The sequence below is a fragment of the Mastacembelus armatus genome, chromosome 6, assembly GCF_900324485.2.
Source record: "Mastacembelus armatus chromosome 6, fMasArm1.2, whole genome shotgun sequence".
In the NCBI taxonomy this organism is placed as follows: domain Eukaryota; kingdom Metazoa; phylum Chordata; class Actinopteri; order Synbranchiformes; family Mastacembelidae; genus Mastacembelus; species Mastacembelus armatus.
Window position 1 is genome coordinate 2,095,790 of NC_046638.1, and position 13,646 is coordinate 2,109,435.

General features: G+C 41.6%; 1 protein-coding gene across 1 annotated transcript; it reads left to right on the plus strand.

Annotated features, from left to right (window-relative positions):
* Window positions 1–1,070: 1,070 nt before the first annotated feature.
* On the plus strand, window positions 1,071–13,646 carry LOC113133577 (ceramide kinase-like). The gene is made up of 13 exons (XM_026312486.1): window positions 1,071–1,420; window positions 6,780–6,917; window positions 7,365–7,487; window positions 7,570–7,695; window positions 7,791–7,857; window positions 8,041–8,186; window positions 8,985–9,059; window positions 9,192–9,344; window positions 9,901–10,006; window positions 10,399–10,478; window positions 11,062–11,267; window positions 11,469–11,689; window positions 11,771–13,646. The coding sequence occupies exons 1-13, from the start codon at window positions 1,285–1,287 to the stop codon at window positions 11,856–11,858; spliced, it is 1,665 nt and encodes a 554-aa protein (XP_026168271.1). The 5' UTR covers window positions 1,071–1,284; the 3' UTR covers window positions 11,859–13,646.

Genomic DNA, 13,646 nt, shown 5'->3' on the forward strand with positions numbered 1-13,646 from the left:
CAGGGGCCAGTGAGGACATAAAAAGTTGGATTTAATTAAATGGGCTACAGGTGAAAACTAAGATGAGCCTACCAGAATACAAAGACATTCAGCCGGTGTGCAGGTTTATAATTGAGCTGTGCAGGTCAAATTCAACTGAATGATAAATCAGTTGAGCCCAGACTGACAAGAACCTGTCTTTTGATTGGCCCACATTAAACTCTTCATGTTAAAGAAAAATAATTCAACTCTCACTGAGCAGTGTGTGCAGCAGCAGCTCCCCCTGCTGCCTCTCAGGAATATTACCTGATTTGTAATGAACCTGGAGAAAGAAACACCTGGAAAACCTGGAACTAGTCAGGAGAAATATCCTGGAAAATGTCTTAAAAAAGAACTCCATTGTCAGGAGAAATGAAATTAATGTTTATGATATACCTGATATACCTGAATAAAATAGTCATCAGATGTGACCCTCATCAATAATAATGATATATTAATGATTTTATATATATATATATATATATATATATTAAAATAAAAACCGAGGACCATTTTAAACACAGGGATTAACGTACTTTTTACACTTTTCATTCAGCAGAACATTTCCGAATGTTTTTAGGTTCCTCCCTACGTCATCACGTCTTTCAACCAGACGGCGACGTGACGTAATGAGGACGCACGACTATTCTGATGCTTTCAGGGACTAAGTGAATCGCTAGAATTTCCTGCGTTGAAGCTGCCTGCACTTTATCAGCACCTTGATTTCATTTTAATGTCAGGATTGTCCTGTTTTTAATGAAGGTTGGAATAAAGAAAAAAGGAAAGTCCTGCTACACACACATTTTAGTCTTTTTTTTTTATTTATGTCTTTGTCTCCCTTTTAAAGTGAAACAATTGAGCTTTGTTTTGATATCGTTTAAAGTATTTAAAGTAATTTGAGTAAATATACTGTAGTACTTTCCACCATTGTCAGTTTTAAAACGTGTATCTTGCTAAAAAGTTAACACCATAACTGAAATTACGAAATGAAGAGTGGACAGATTTTATTTGGCAGGACTTGAACGCACCACTAAGCCCCTCCTACATCCGGTAACAAACCGCTATCTGTCAGAAAAATATCCGACCTGAGAACCGCTACCCGGGCACCTTTTACCGAGACCCCTGCAGCTTTACTCGGTTTTATTTTCGGGGTTTTGGAGTCTCTCCGTAAACTCTCAGAGAACATGTCCGGACAGAGGTAACCGTGCCCGGGCTGCTGCCGCCTCCTCAGCCGGCTGAAGGACGGAGCAGGACGGACAGACGCAGATGGAGAGGCCGGGCAGGCTGGTGCTGCTGTCCGAGCTCCGCGTCAGAAACTCCGCGTACGATGTGAGCCTGAGCCGGTCCCTGCTCACCTGGAAGAGACGAGTCTCCAGCCCGGTGTACCACCCATTCAGACCCAGTAAGACCCAGAAAACCTATGTCTGTCTCTGTAAGTTTTGTGTGTGTGCCGGCCTTACTGAGTGATACACAAAGGACAGAAAGGACACGGGGGGGGCCGTGTTGGACTAACACACGGTTTCTGGACCCGTAGGTGTCAAACAATTGTTGTACAAAACAGAACACGATTCGGTCCAGACTGTAATAACCAGTAAGACCAGATATATCCGGTTACATAACACAACATCCAGCGTGACACACAATATGTGGAGGTCAGGCTGCAGGCAGGGGAGGAACAATGCGGCCAGACTCATAGTCACAAGCCGAGAAGGATCGAGTTCGGTTCCCCTTTTCCAAAGGGCCTAATTAGAAGGTATTACAAGCCTCACATTTCATTCACAGCGCTCTTTTGTTTCTCTGCCTGCCATAAACAGGAAGTAATACCTGTTGGCTGTTGGGAGACAGCTGCTAGGAGGCCCGTGGACTCACAGGTGTCGATTTAACCCAAATACAAAAAACGTTTGTGGTGGTTTTATGTCTCTTAGTGCTGTCTCTTTGTAGTGTCTCTCTGTAGCACGTGTCTTTGTCTTTTTGTAGTGTCTCTTTGTCTTTTGTAGTGTGTGTGTCGTAGTGGTTTTGTCTTTTGTTGTCTCATTGCGGTAATTCTTTGTCTGTGTGCTTCTCTTTGTGGTTGTCAAGTGTCTCTTTGTGGTTATTGTGTTTCCTCAGTCATTTTGTCTCTTTGTGATGTTTTTGCCTCTTTTCTATTAGTTTTCTGTCCCTGTGGTGCCTTTATGTCTCTTTAGCGTGTTGTAATCAATTCAGAACAACACTGTGGTTGTGTCTCTTAACATTTGTTTTGTCTCCTTTCAGTTGTGTGTTTCTGCAAAGTGGTTTTGTGTCTCTTCACATTTGTTTTGTGTCTTTGCATTTGTCTCATTGCAGTTGTTGTTGTTGTTGTTGTTGTTGTTGTTGTCGTGTCTCTTCAGTGTTTGCGTGTCTCCTTGCAGTTCTTCTGACTCCCTGTGATGTTTCGGCACTTTTTGTTTGTTTTGCATCTGTTTGTGGTGGTTTTGTGTCTCTGTGGTAGTTACCTGTCTCTTTTTGGTTGTGTTGTCCCTTTGCAGTCATTTTGTCTCTTTGTGATATATTGGCTCTTTTTTGTCATTGTTTTCCTGTCTCTTTGTGGTGGATTTGTGTGTCTTTGTAGTGAGGTCATGTTTGTTGGATAGTTTGACAGTTTCTGGTCTTATAATATATTATATTATATTACATTAAATATTAACAGCACCTGTAAACAGAGGCTCTGACCCCTGAAGAAGTGAACAAAATGAAATTTTCCTCTCAGTGGGGATTATTGATTTACTGCTGTGGGCGTTCTGTACAAACCCAGATATGGGATCTCCTTTCTGTTGGGTTCTCACTCTTCCTCTAACAGAACGTTGATGGTGTATATAGAGACTTAAGATCTATGGATCACATGACTACCTGTACATGAAAATCTGCAGTTGTGGGCTGGATGGTCCAAATAATGGACCCCAGTCTTTATACACACACAGTTTGTTGGAAGAGGGAAACTGTTTGCATCCATTTCCAAGGCTTCATTTCCTTCCACTGCTGCAGGAAAGATGGAGGGAAGCCATCACTGCATCTCTGACATTTCCATTCACTCTCTGCTTTTCCCTTTGACACTTTACCACTTTGGACCAGTTCAGCTTTAGCACTAAACTTGAACTAACTAATTTGTGGTACCTACAGGTACTAGAGACTGATGGGTCAGAACTTGTCAGTGCCAGTGCAGCTGGTCTGCATTACTGAAAATTAATATCCATGCAGTGGGAACCAGTAAAAACACAGACTGGTTATGTCCTGTATGATGTTTAATGTGTGTGGTGGCTGTTCTTAGTTTGTAAATGTAAAGGTAGAACCTTTTTACTTGTGGTTATTTCTTAGTCAAATCATAACACACACATATTTTTACATTCAGGTTTATTTACATTTCCTGCCAGTACCTTTATATCAGTGTCCATTGCAATTAAATGTCTACAAATCTGCCTAGAAACCATAAAAAAGAAAAGAAAAGTTTTCCTCAGTATCGCAGTAATACACCAATAGCTCATGGGTTCACCATAAACAAGGACAGATAATCCAGCACACATTTAATGGGTCTAATTAGTCAACATATAAACAAATATAGGCTAACATAGCTGGTCAGCTAACGTCTCAGGAGCTTTATTCTTCCTGTTTACATTTCCCAAAGCACCCAAATTATAGACGCTGTAGTGCCAAAGTGTTCTGGGATTTATGTTTTGGTTTTATAGATTTCAACAAGAACCTTCATTATGTAGAGGAGTTAAGGGAAAATGGGGTGTGCCAAGTTCAGTTGACTATGGTTTGCAAAATTAAATGTTATACTCAGATGTATACAAGTTGTACTTGACTGCATTTTCAACAAAAAAGGAAACCTGAGGGCATTCATGTCCTTTTAAATATTTAGTTCACAGTCGCAGGTCTGGTGATGAGTCTGTTCTGTGGCTGTGTCAGGAAAAGCAAACTGGGGATTTAAATATTCAGATCAGCAGAGCAGGTAAGTTTCAGGCTGCTGCAGTTTACTGTGACCTGCCGACTGACTGCAGGCTGTAGGGTGACTTCATCCTAAACTGATCCAGAATCAGATGATGAGTTTATGTATCTGCAGCAAAAACTGAAAAAATGGTCACTGATGAGCTTTCAAATGGGCTAAATGACTATGATTCCAATAAAAGAGAACTATGGCAAAATAGATTGAATTTTTCTCACGAAAAAACAATGGATGAATGTGAATAAGTCGATTTAGCTGCTTAACCAGCTGCACAGCTGTTCAAAAGAAGCATCTTGCCTTCAGTAACATCCTGTATCTCATCCGACATGAGCGCATTATTGACACAGTTCATTTTCAGTCATGATGCCTAAAATAACTGTTGAACTCTTGTTTGGTGTCAACACGTTAAAGCTGCTCTGTCACCTCTGATTCTGTGTTTCAGCTGCTCGCAGTTCATGTAGTTTTGCGTTTCTGTTTTGATGGCAACAGCAAAGCCTGCTGGGTGTGTAAATGCCAAACAAACAGCAGCAGGTGTCTGATGTAGGTGTCTGAAGGTGCGTTCATGATACAGTGGTAAATCAAGGGGTTTTCACTCTTTCACAATGGTCAGCACAGTATTTACCCCGTCAAAACTCCTGGGGTTTCTGTATGAAACAATACTACATTTGCTGCAGCGCCACAGCCCATGTACAACAAAGTGATGGTGCTTTTAATGCAAAGCCACCACATGTTGATCGCCCCCTGGTGGCTGGTTGCTGTATAGGTCTGAGTCGAGCTTAAAAAATCAAAACAGGATTGATGATATTTTTACCTCCCTTTTGCACAGTGGCAGAATTGATGACACGTTGTCCATCTTTGAATTGTATACAGATTTTTTTTTTTTTAATGCTAATGTTTCTAGCAACAGTTTGCTGCATTTCAGGAACTATCTCAGTATCTGCATCTGCATGTTGCCAACAGGCTGCATATCACATATGAAAAGAATTTATTACTGTACAGATTCAAAAATACAACTATAATAATTACTTCTTCTTTTGTTAAAATTATGGTCTGCTGCAGCTGCTTTTATTGTTTATTATTTACAACTTTGAAAGTACACAGTAGACCAAGTAGCAATACATCATGGTTAAAATACTCTGAGCAAAAGTCCTGCATTCAAAATCTCACTTACATAAAAGTACAAATGTGTTTGCTACTAAATACATTTGCCAAATCATGGCACTCTGTTCTGTTATAGTGTATTCATTGTTAGGCTGTTAACATTGATGCATCAATGTATAAACAGTTTGTTAGTTTGGTCTCTAATGTAAGGTTTGCTTCCCTCCGAATCCTCCCTAACAAGTGACTTTAGTCTAGAATCATCACTGGGTTAAAAATGTGGTATGTTCATTACTTTAGTTTACTATTAAACTGATAATATTCCCATCAGCCTCAGCTTTGCTTAGTTATTATGACTCACTGGAGCTCTTTGGACTGTTGTTTGGACAAATCAGTATCTGTGGTGTTGTCAGTACCACAGTTTGATTGGATAACACTGAATTACCTTTGGTTGAGGGGTTTCCTGTCTTTTCTAGCTCTGTGGAGCATTTGGTAATTGTGTGGTTCTCCTGCAGGGTTTTGTGTTCCTTCATTCCCTCGTCGACCAGACTCAGGTAGGAGATGTTTTCCCACAATGCAGCGTGCCCCCTCTACCTGCTGACTGCAGGTTTAGTGACTGTATGGTTCTGTTGGTAGAACATGTTTCTGTGTTTGATGGCTGGACATGAACTCTTTGTGTGCTCCAGAATCAAACAGCAGTTTTGTTCCAAATGCTGAAAGTTTACTCTGCATTTCATCAACAATCTAAAAAGCGTATCTTAAAAAAAAAAAACTATAAAAACAAAACTAGACTTCTGTCACACCACTACTATTCATTTTAGTTTCCTTCAGTACCCATCAGAAATCACATTTTGGAATAAAACTTGTGTTTTTAGTCTATTTATTTTATTTTTTTCAAATCCAGCAGAAACATGCTGTCCTCCTCTCTGCTCCTGGTTCAGTGTTTGGTGTGTAGTTCGCCTTTTAGTAGCTCTGCAGACCTGCTGTAGTTTGTGGATTCATGTGCTTCTGTTTTCAGGAAAATCTGGTTTGTTCTTCAAAAGAATCATTTGTCTGATGAAGGAAATAATGAGTGTCAAGAGTCTGACAGAAGAAGCCTTAAAATAGTCGATTTCTAACTTCAGTTTCCTTAAATGCATTTGTAGGGTTTTATTTGCACAGAAGAAGACGGAAGAGCCAAAAAGCCAAAAGGTTTATGTTGTGGCTCCTCTAAACACATTTCATCTTCAAAATATCCACAATCATCACTTATGTGCTCAATTGTACAAACTGGAAGCTACTGAATTTAATATTGCTGACCCTTCCAAAACCTGATCCCTCTGTTCATCATTTAATCCTACACTCAGTCGATAAGTGTTTTGCAGTTTTATGAAATGTGTACTTGCCCGAGTTACTTTATACTTGCAGCAACTTGCAGGTCAAATATATTTCAGATAGTTTTTGTTGTTCTAGATTCATTTCTTATTTGACCTGTCAGCTGCTGGTTTCACTTCATTTCTTTAAGTTACATGTGAGACTTACTGAGTCCTAGTGAATATGTGGTTCTGTTTTGGTCACAGTGAATTCAGACCTGAACTGAAAAATAACTGGCTGTCTGAGGGTGCGTTCACTTGCTGTGGAAAGGCTCCGACATCTGATGTACAAAAGGCTGCTGCTAGATTTGAAAGCTAACAGACTGTGTGTCTCTCTGTGTGTGTTTCAGGTGTGTGTCAAAGTGTGTCAGTCTCAGAGATCATCTCTGTCAGAGAGGAAGAGGAGAACAGCAGCGGACAACGAGACGATGGCAGCTGGAAAAAAATCACAGACAGAGAAGAGAAGGACTGTAGGCAGGCCTTCACAGGTAAACACACCTGGAAACTCAATCAGGATAAATGGAAATTAAGTTAACACACCTGAAAACACGTCAAATAAAACTGGAAGCACCTTAAACACACTCAAATAGAGTTAACACAGATGATATTTTTAGCACATCTGCAAACACTTAGAAACACACCTGTAAGCACAATAAATAAATCTGAAACACACCTGGAAATGCATCAGAAAACACATTCGAAATATCTGGACACACACATGTTCATACAGTTGAGACAAAAACATCTGCAAACACAGTAAATACATATAGACATGTAATTTTTGAAATACCTGGACACACATGGAAATATACTCGAAAAAACATCTAGAAACTAAGCAAACACAGCTGTAAGCACAATAAACAAAACCTGGAAACACACACCTTGCTTTGATGTGTGTGTGTGTGTGTGTGCGTGTGTGTGTGTGTGTGTTTCAGTGCTGTATGTGGAGAGGTGTCGGCAGCACCGCTGGCGGTGTGCTGAGATCACCTTCACGTGTCCAGAGGGGGCGCTGTGTCAACGCTGGGTCAGCAGCATCAGAGATCAGCTCGCCGCAATCAGTACGACTTTACGCCAACACACTCTGAGTGACACACACAGATTATTTCAGGAAACTGTCAGTAATGATGTTGTTGTTTACAGCCAGCAGACCCAAAAACCTGCTGGTCTACATCAACCCATATGGTGGGAAGCGACAGGGAAAACGCATCTATGAGCAGAAGGTGGCACCGCTGTTCGCCCAGGCCGGGATCTCCACGGACGTCATCGGTACGTCCTGCACCGCTCACCTCCTGTTTTTCCAACTTCCTGTCTCAGAGGTTAACCATGTAAAACGCAAAGCGTGTGTCCATTTGTTTTCACAGTGACGGAATATGCCAACCATGCGAGGGATCACCTGCGGACGGACGTGGAGCTGAAGAAGTTTGATGGGTAAGTTTTCCTCTAGTTACAGAGCCATAGATGAGCATGGACTGTTTGTTTTTAAGGAGACTTTCCTCATGTCTACATATCTGAATGTAACAGGGAGAATTCTGTTTTATTCTGGTAATAAATTTTGTTTAGATTCTGTAAGCTCATCCTGACATTTCACTTTGACCTTTGACCCCGGCCCAGCGTGGTGTGTGTCGGTGGTGACGGCATGTTCAGCGAGATCATCCACGGGCTGATCTGGAGGACACAGCTCGACAGTGGTGTAGATCTGAACTGTGCAGATGAAACTCTGGTTCCCTGCTCGCTCCGCATCGGGATTATTCCTGCAGGTCAGAGACTCTGAGCCAACTCTGACAGGAAACCAGTAATAATGTTGTTGTTTGTGGTTAATTTGATTCAAATCAGGAAATGCTGCCTTCATCCTTCGCTGTAACAGTCTGTATAGTGCTTGTAGCTGTCGCAGGGGGGTGCAGGGGGGTGCAGGGGGGTGCAGGGGGGTGCAGAGCTCTTTGAGGCAGATCCTAAAGTGAATTTTTTGTGCCTTTTAATTATTGTTTAACAGTCTGCATGCTGTTGTAAACAGGTCTACAGACGTAAATGAGAAACTAAACCACATCCACACTTCGAGCTGTTTTTCTCAGCTCGTCTCTACATGATATATATATATATATAAATACATCCCTATTGAACAGCGTGCCGAGTGTATTCACTGAGGAATAGACACTGAACATTGAACATCCAGCTCTGATTTAGACCAAAGGTTGTAGTGATGTGATTTTAACAGACAGCTGACAGCCAATCAGAGAGCAAGATTCTCCTTTACCAGGGTATAAATGCAGGTGGTGACTGTCCTCGTTTCTCACTTTGTTCTGTTTCCTTTGTGTTTCTTGTTGTTCTGCTTAAGTGCTCTATAAATACACCCAGTCATCAGGGAGACATTAATTCTCTGTGCAGCAGCTCACCTGTTTATTAATGGCTGCTGTGATTGGTGCAGGTGTTTGTGTGTGATGCTTTCTACACTTTTAAACACAAAGTAAAACCAGGAGCAAAGAGACACAAACTCTGACTGAGCTTTCTAACACTGAGCTTGTGTTTCCTGTGACGGACGACCTGTTCATTTGTTTCAGGTTCAACAGACTGTATCTGCTTCGCCACCGTGGGCACCAACGACCCCGTGACCTCTGCACTGCACATCATAGTGGGTCAGTCACATGGTCTCACTGCATATGGACTTTAACTGAATCGTTTCTGCACCACACGGGTCATTTAACATGTCAGACACACAGAAGACACATTTGTGAATAAAATCTAACATGATTAAGTTCTGGGTTCAGGAGATTCTCAGCCGATGGACGTGTGCTCGGTTCACCACAACAACACGTTCCTGCGATACTCTGTCTCCCTACTGGGATACGGTTTCTACGGCGACGTGCTAACAGACAGTGAGAGGAAGAGATGGATGGGACCGGCCAGATACGACTTCTCAGGTAGAACAACACGTCAGCATGTCTATAATATATGTTACAGTCCTGGTATAGAGGAACCAACTGTATAGAGGGCATGTGGAGTCGATTAGCTAAGGGTTATGACTTGAGCCTGTTTTGGTTTTTTGGCCAATATTTGTCCATATTTTGGCAAATTGTTCCCATTAAAAAGATCATAAGAATTTTTTGTTTTGTGTTTTTTGTTTTTTACACAGACCTAAGGCCGTAATTACCTTACCTGTGATTGGTGGTCTAACAATAAATTACACCCTGTCAACTTAAAATCTAAATCTGCTGATGGTTTTTTTGGTTGATGTAGGTAGTTTTGGTTCCGTGTACAGCCCCATAATGCTTGACAAATAAAACAGTTTGGTCAACATGAGTTGTGCACTTCCCAAACTCATTATCCTTGAAGTGAAAAGTCATGAGTGTACATGTCCATACACAATGCAAGACATATTAATAAACGTATGAAAGGGTGAGGGGGCTTTCTTGTGTAAACTGATGAGGATGACAGTAATTCTCAGCCGTCCCATTGTTGATGTTCTGCATCCTGCAGGTGTGAAGATGTTCCTGACTCATCATTACTATGAGGGAACCGTGTCGTACCTGCCGGCCAGAGGCATCATAGGAACGCCGCGAGATGCCACCAGGTGTCTATCTGGGTAAGAGAGACGCTATCGCAGATCTGACAGGTGTTTACAGAGCTACATGGTTGATTTGTACTTTACTAGCTCATAACCCTAGTCTGGTTCAAGTCAGCTAATTTAGTTTAGTACCCAAAACTGACTGTTCCCAATTAGGTAACATTATGGATGTGTTCTGGTCAGGTTAGTTAGTTTGCTCATATTTCAGTTTAGTGGCTTAAAACAGCTATAACAGGTTGGTTTAGAAGAGCTACAACTGTCTGCCTTACCTGATGTTTCATCTTAGCAGGTAAACACTTTGGTGCGGATTAGCTCACAGTTCAGTTTAGCAGCTAAACCATTTGGCTACTGGATCTGACAGTTGTTCTTGCCTTTCTGGAAACAACATCTCTATGTCTGTAAATTTCCAGCTGTGTGATTTGTCACCACAATGGGCAGCTACTTTCCGAGAGAGGGGAGCAGTATGAGATGGATGAAGCATCGGACAGCGGTGAGTCCTTATCCAGAGCCACTAAAAGACAACTTTATAAGAAAATGACTGGAACCGGGGGGGTGTGTAAAACAAATACATGTTCCAACATTTCTATAGCAGTTTTAATGTTGTATTACATATATTGTATTTGGAAATAAAAGTGGTGCATGATTAGAGCCCTGGGGTACACTACAGACTCAAAGAGTCTGAGACGATCTTACCTAATTTAGTATCTGTTGTGGAGCTTTCGGTCATATCCCGTCATCATTAGCAGATGGAGTTTGTCTGTTTATCATCGAATTTCAGGTGTTTAAATATTTACTTTACTCTGTTGGATTTTACACTGTTAAAGTGCCCAAACAACCTTGGGCAAATCCGTCTCACCTCCAGGTCCATTAGGTAGGCTTTGCCATGCTTTCAAGGTCATCGCATCACATTTCCAAGCTCTAAAGCTCAGGTATCTTTTTTTAGATGCTACTGAATGTGTCTATTCTTGGCTCTATGAAACCCAAACTGTTCGTAACGTGACACTGTGACAGGTTTAGCATCAGAACAAACAGGAGAGAAAGGTTACAGCAATTTTGTTTTTTTATTGCTCAAGAGAGTGACGGCGAGTGGAGGACGATCCGAGGGAAGTTCCTGGCAATAAACGCTGCCAGTATGAGCTGTGCTTGTCCTCGCAGTCCCAAAGGCCTCTCACCTGCCGCTCACCTGGCCGACGGCACCACCGACCTCATCTTGGTCCGAAAATGTTCCCGCTTCAGCTTCCTCAGACACCTCCTCCGACACACCAGCAAAGACGACCAGGTCTGACACGGCAGAATAATAAAAAAGTTGCAGTTTAATGTCCTGGTGATCTATTAAATGATTTTTGGTGATGCTATAAAATCCCTTTACAAATTCTAATGGTATTTCACAGTCCACAAACAACTGAATTGATCAAGATCTGGTTTTCCTTCAGAGCTCCTTCACCGTGTCTATCGCCTTTCCTTATTCTGTCTCAACCAGTTTGACCTGACCTTTGTGGAGGTCCACCGTGTGCGACGTTTCCGCTTCACGCCACGTTACTGCCAGAGCGACTCGGACCTGGAGCTGGACCTGCAGGAGAGCGGAAAACGTCAGATCTTTAGCCAGATCTGCCGAGACCACCCAGCTTGTGGCTGTGCCCCCGCCTACAGCAGCTGGAACTGCGATGGCGAGATCCTGACCCACACGGCCATCGATGTCAGGTACCACAGCCCTCTGTGAGTTTCTGACTTCTCTCAAATATTTGGACCCACTTTAAACCCTCTCCTTTGTGTTTTCCCCAGAGTGCACTGCCAGTTGATCAAGCTGTTTGCACGAGGGATCGAAGAACCGGCAGTGTTCGAGGATCTCACCAACCCCTGTGCAATATAGACCCGTGCCCCCATTCGTCCCTGTCAGACACTGGAGTCATCTTCAGTTTCCAGTCGCTGCCTATGTCACTGATGCCGCTACCATCATGCAACAGGCATCACATCCTTTATCATGGGAGGATTCACTGTAGTAGAACTTTGCTTTCTAGGTCTGGAAGTCCAAAATGACAAAGACAGGGGTAATTCATTAAAACTCCCCAATCAACGTAGGTCCAGTAACGAATTATAGACCCAGAGAGTAAAGATTCACGTTTAGGCTCTGGGTCACACTGCTCACGGTGTTTTTCTTGTGAACAGTTGAATGATTAGTGGGTGTCTGGCACCTGATTTAGTTTAATATTAAACTCCAGTCCTGAAACTGAGACCCCTAATCCTAAGACTGCTGTCAGATGTTAGGGGTCTTGACTCTGACTTGACCACATTTTGATCACAAACCTGACATTGACATAAACTCATGTAGGCCTCGACTTGTGGCCTGTTAACGTCTGTAATCCCCTTAGTGTTTGTAAACACCACGTTCTTTGTGTCAGAACTGCCTTGGTCCTGTGATTGATTTCACCCTTTTTTGGTCTTTCTTTACTCTCGGCATTAACTTGACCCCTATTTGGACATGAAATCCAAACTGCTTTGACTTGTTTTGGACTTTGTCTGTAGATTGTCAGGATTAGTTTTTTTGTAAAGGTATTAGTCCACATTATTTATTAGTTTTTACATAGTTTGGCTGTGATTTTGTATTATGAGACGTTTGTCTGCCTTTTGTTTGTGTTAACCCAGACTTGTCTTGGACTCTTATGTATGTGGTCTTGATTACAGCCCTGCAAAAAGAGTTGTTGTATTTATTCAGCTTGTAAATAGATTAGAAACTGTTACAGACAGCTTAGCCTATTTTGCACATTTTAAAGACAGTAGTTTTAATTCTCTTAAATTCTCAGAAGAAAATATCCTGGAGTTTCATGTTTTTTAAGGATGCCAGACACTTGACTATCATTCCAGGGTCACATGGTCATTAGGGGTCAGGAGTTGATTCACCTTCTTAAAAGGTAGAAGGTAAATCTCTTGCACATGGTCAGTGTAATGCTGACAGGTGATTTACTGTCCATTGTTGGATTTCCTCTGTCTTTGTTTTTGTTGCATTGTGTTTCTCCAAAACACATCCATTAGATTTGTCTCCAGCCTTTCACCTTTCTGTTGTTTCTCAGGAAGACCTGAGCTCAACTGTAGCTTTGAAATAGTATTTTTACGTGTTTTAATTCCCAGAAGAAGAAAAAAAGGAGAGAACTTTGACAGATTTTATGTTTTAATTTGTGCCAGTCAGGCTGGTCGTGGCTGAGTGAGCTGAACAGCACACACATGAATGTTTTTAGTCTTTCATTTCTGTTCAGTATGCAAACGAACTGAGTGAGAGAAAAGACACAATTAACATCCTCGGAAGATTTACTGCTTTAACACCAACCACAGAAACTGTGCAGTTCTATTTAAAATCAGGCGAAGTTGTAGCTGTAACTTCAGTTTTCTGTGTGACGTGATATTTAAAAACTTGTCAGGTTGTTTTGTTTTGCAACACAGATAATCATAAGAATCAAATCACAAAAGATTCACGACATAAATGTAGCTTTGCAAAAAAAAACAAAAAGATGCATCTTAATGTTTCTGTGTTTAAAATAATGTTTGTGTCTTTATTCATATGGTCAAAAGTATGTGGACAACTGAACATTGCATCCAGATATTAGTCGAACATGTAATTTGCTGCAGTAACAGCCTTCAATCCTCTGGTTTCAGACTTTCCTGA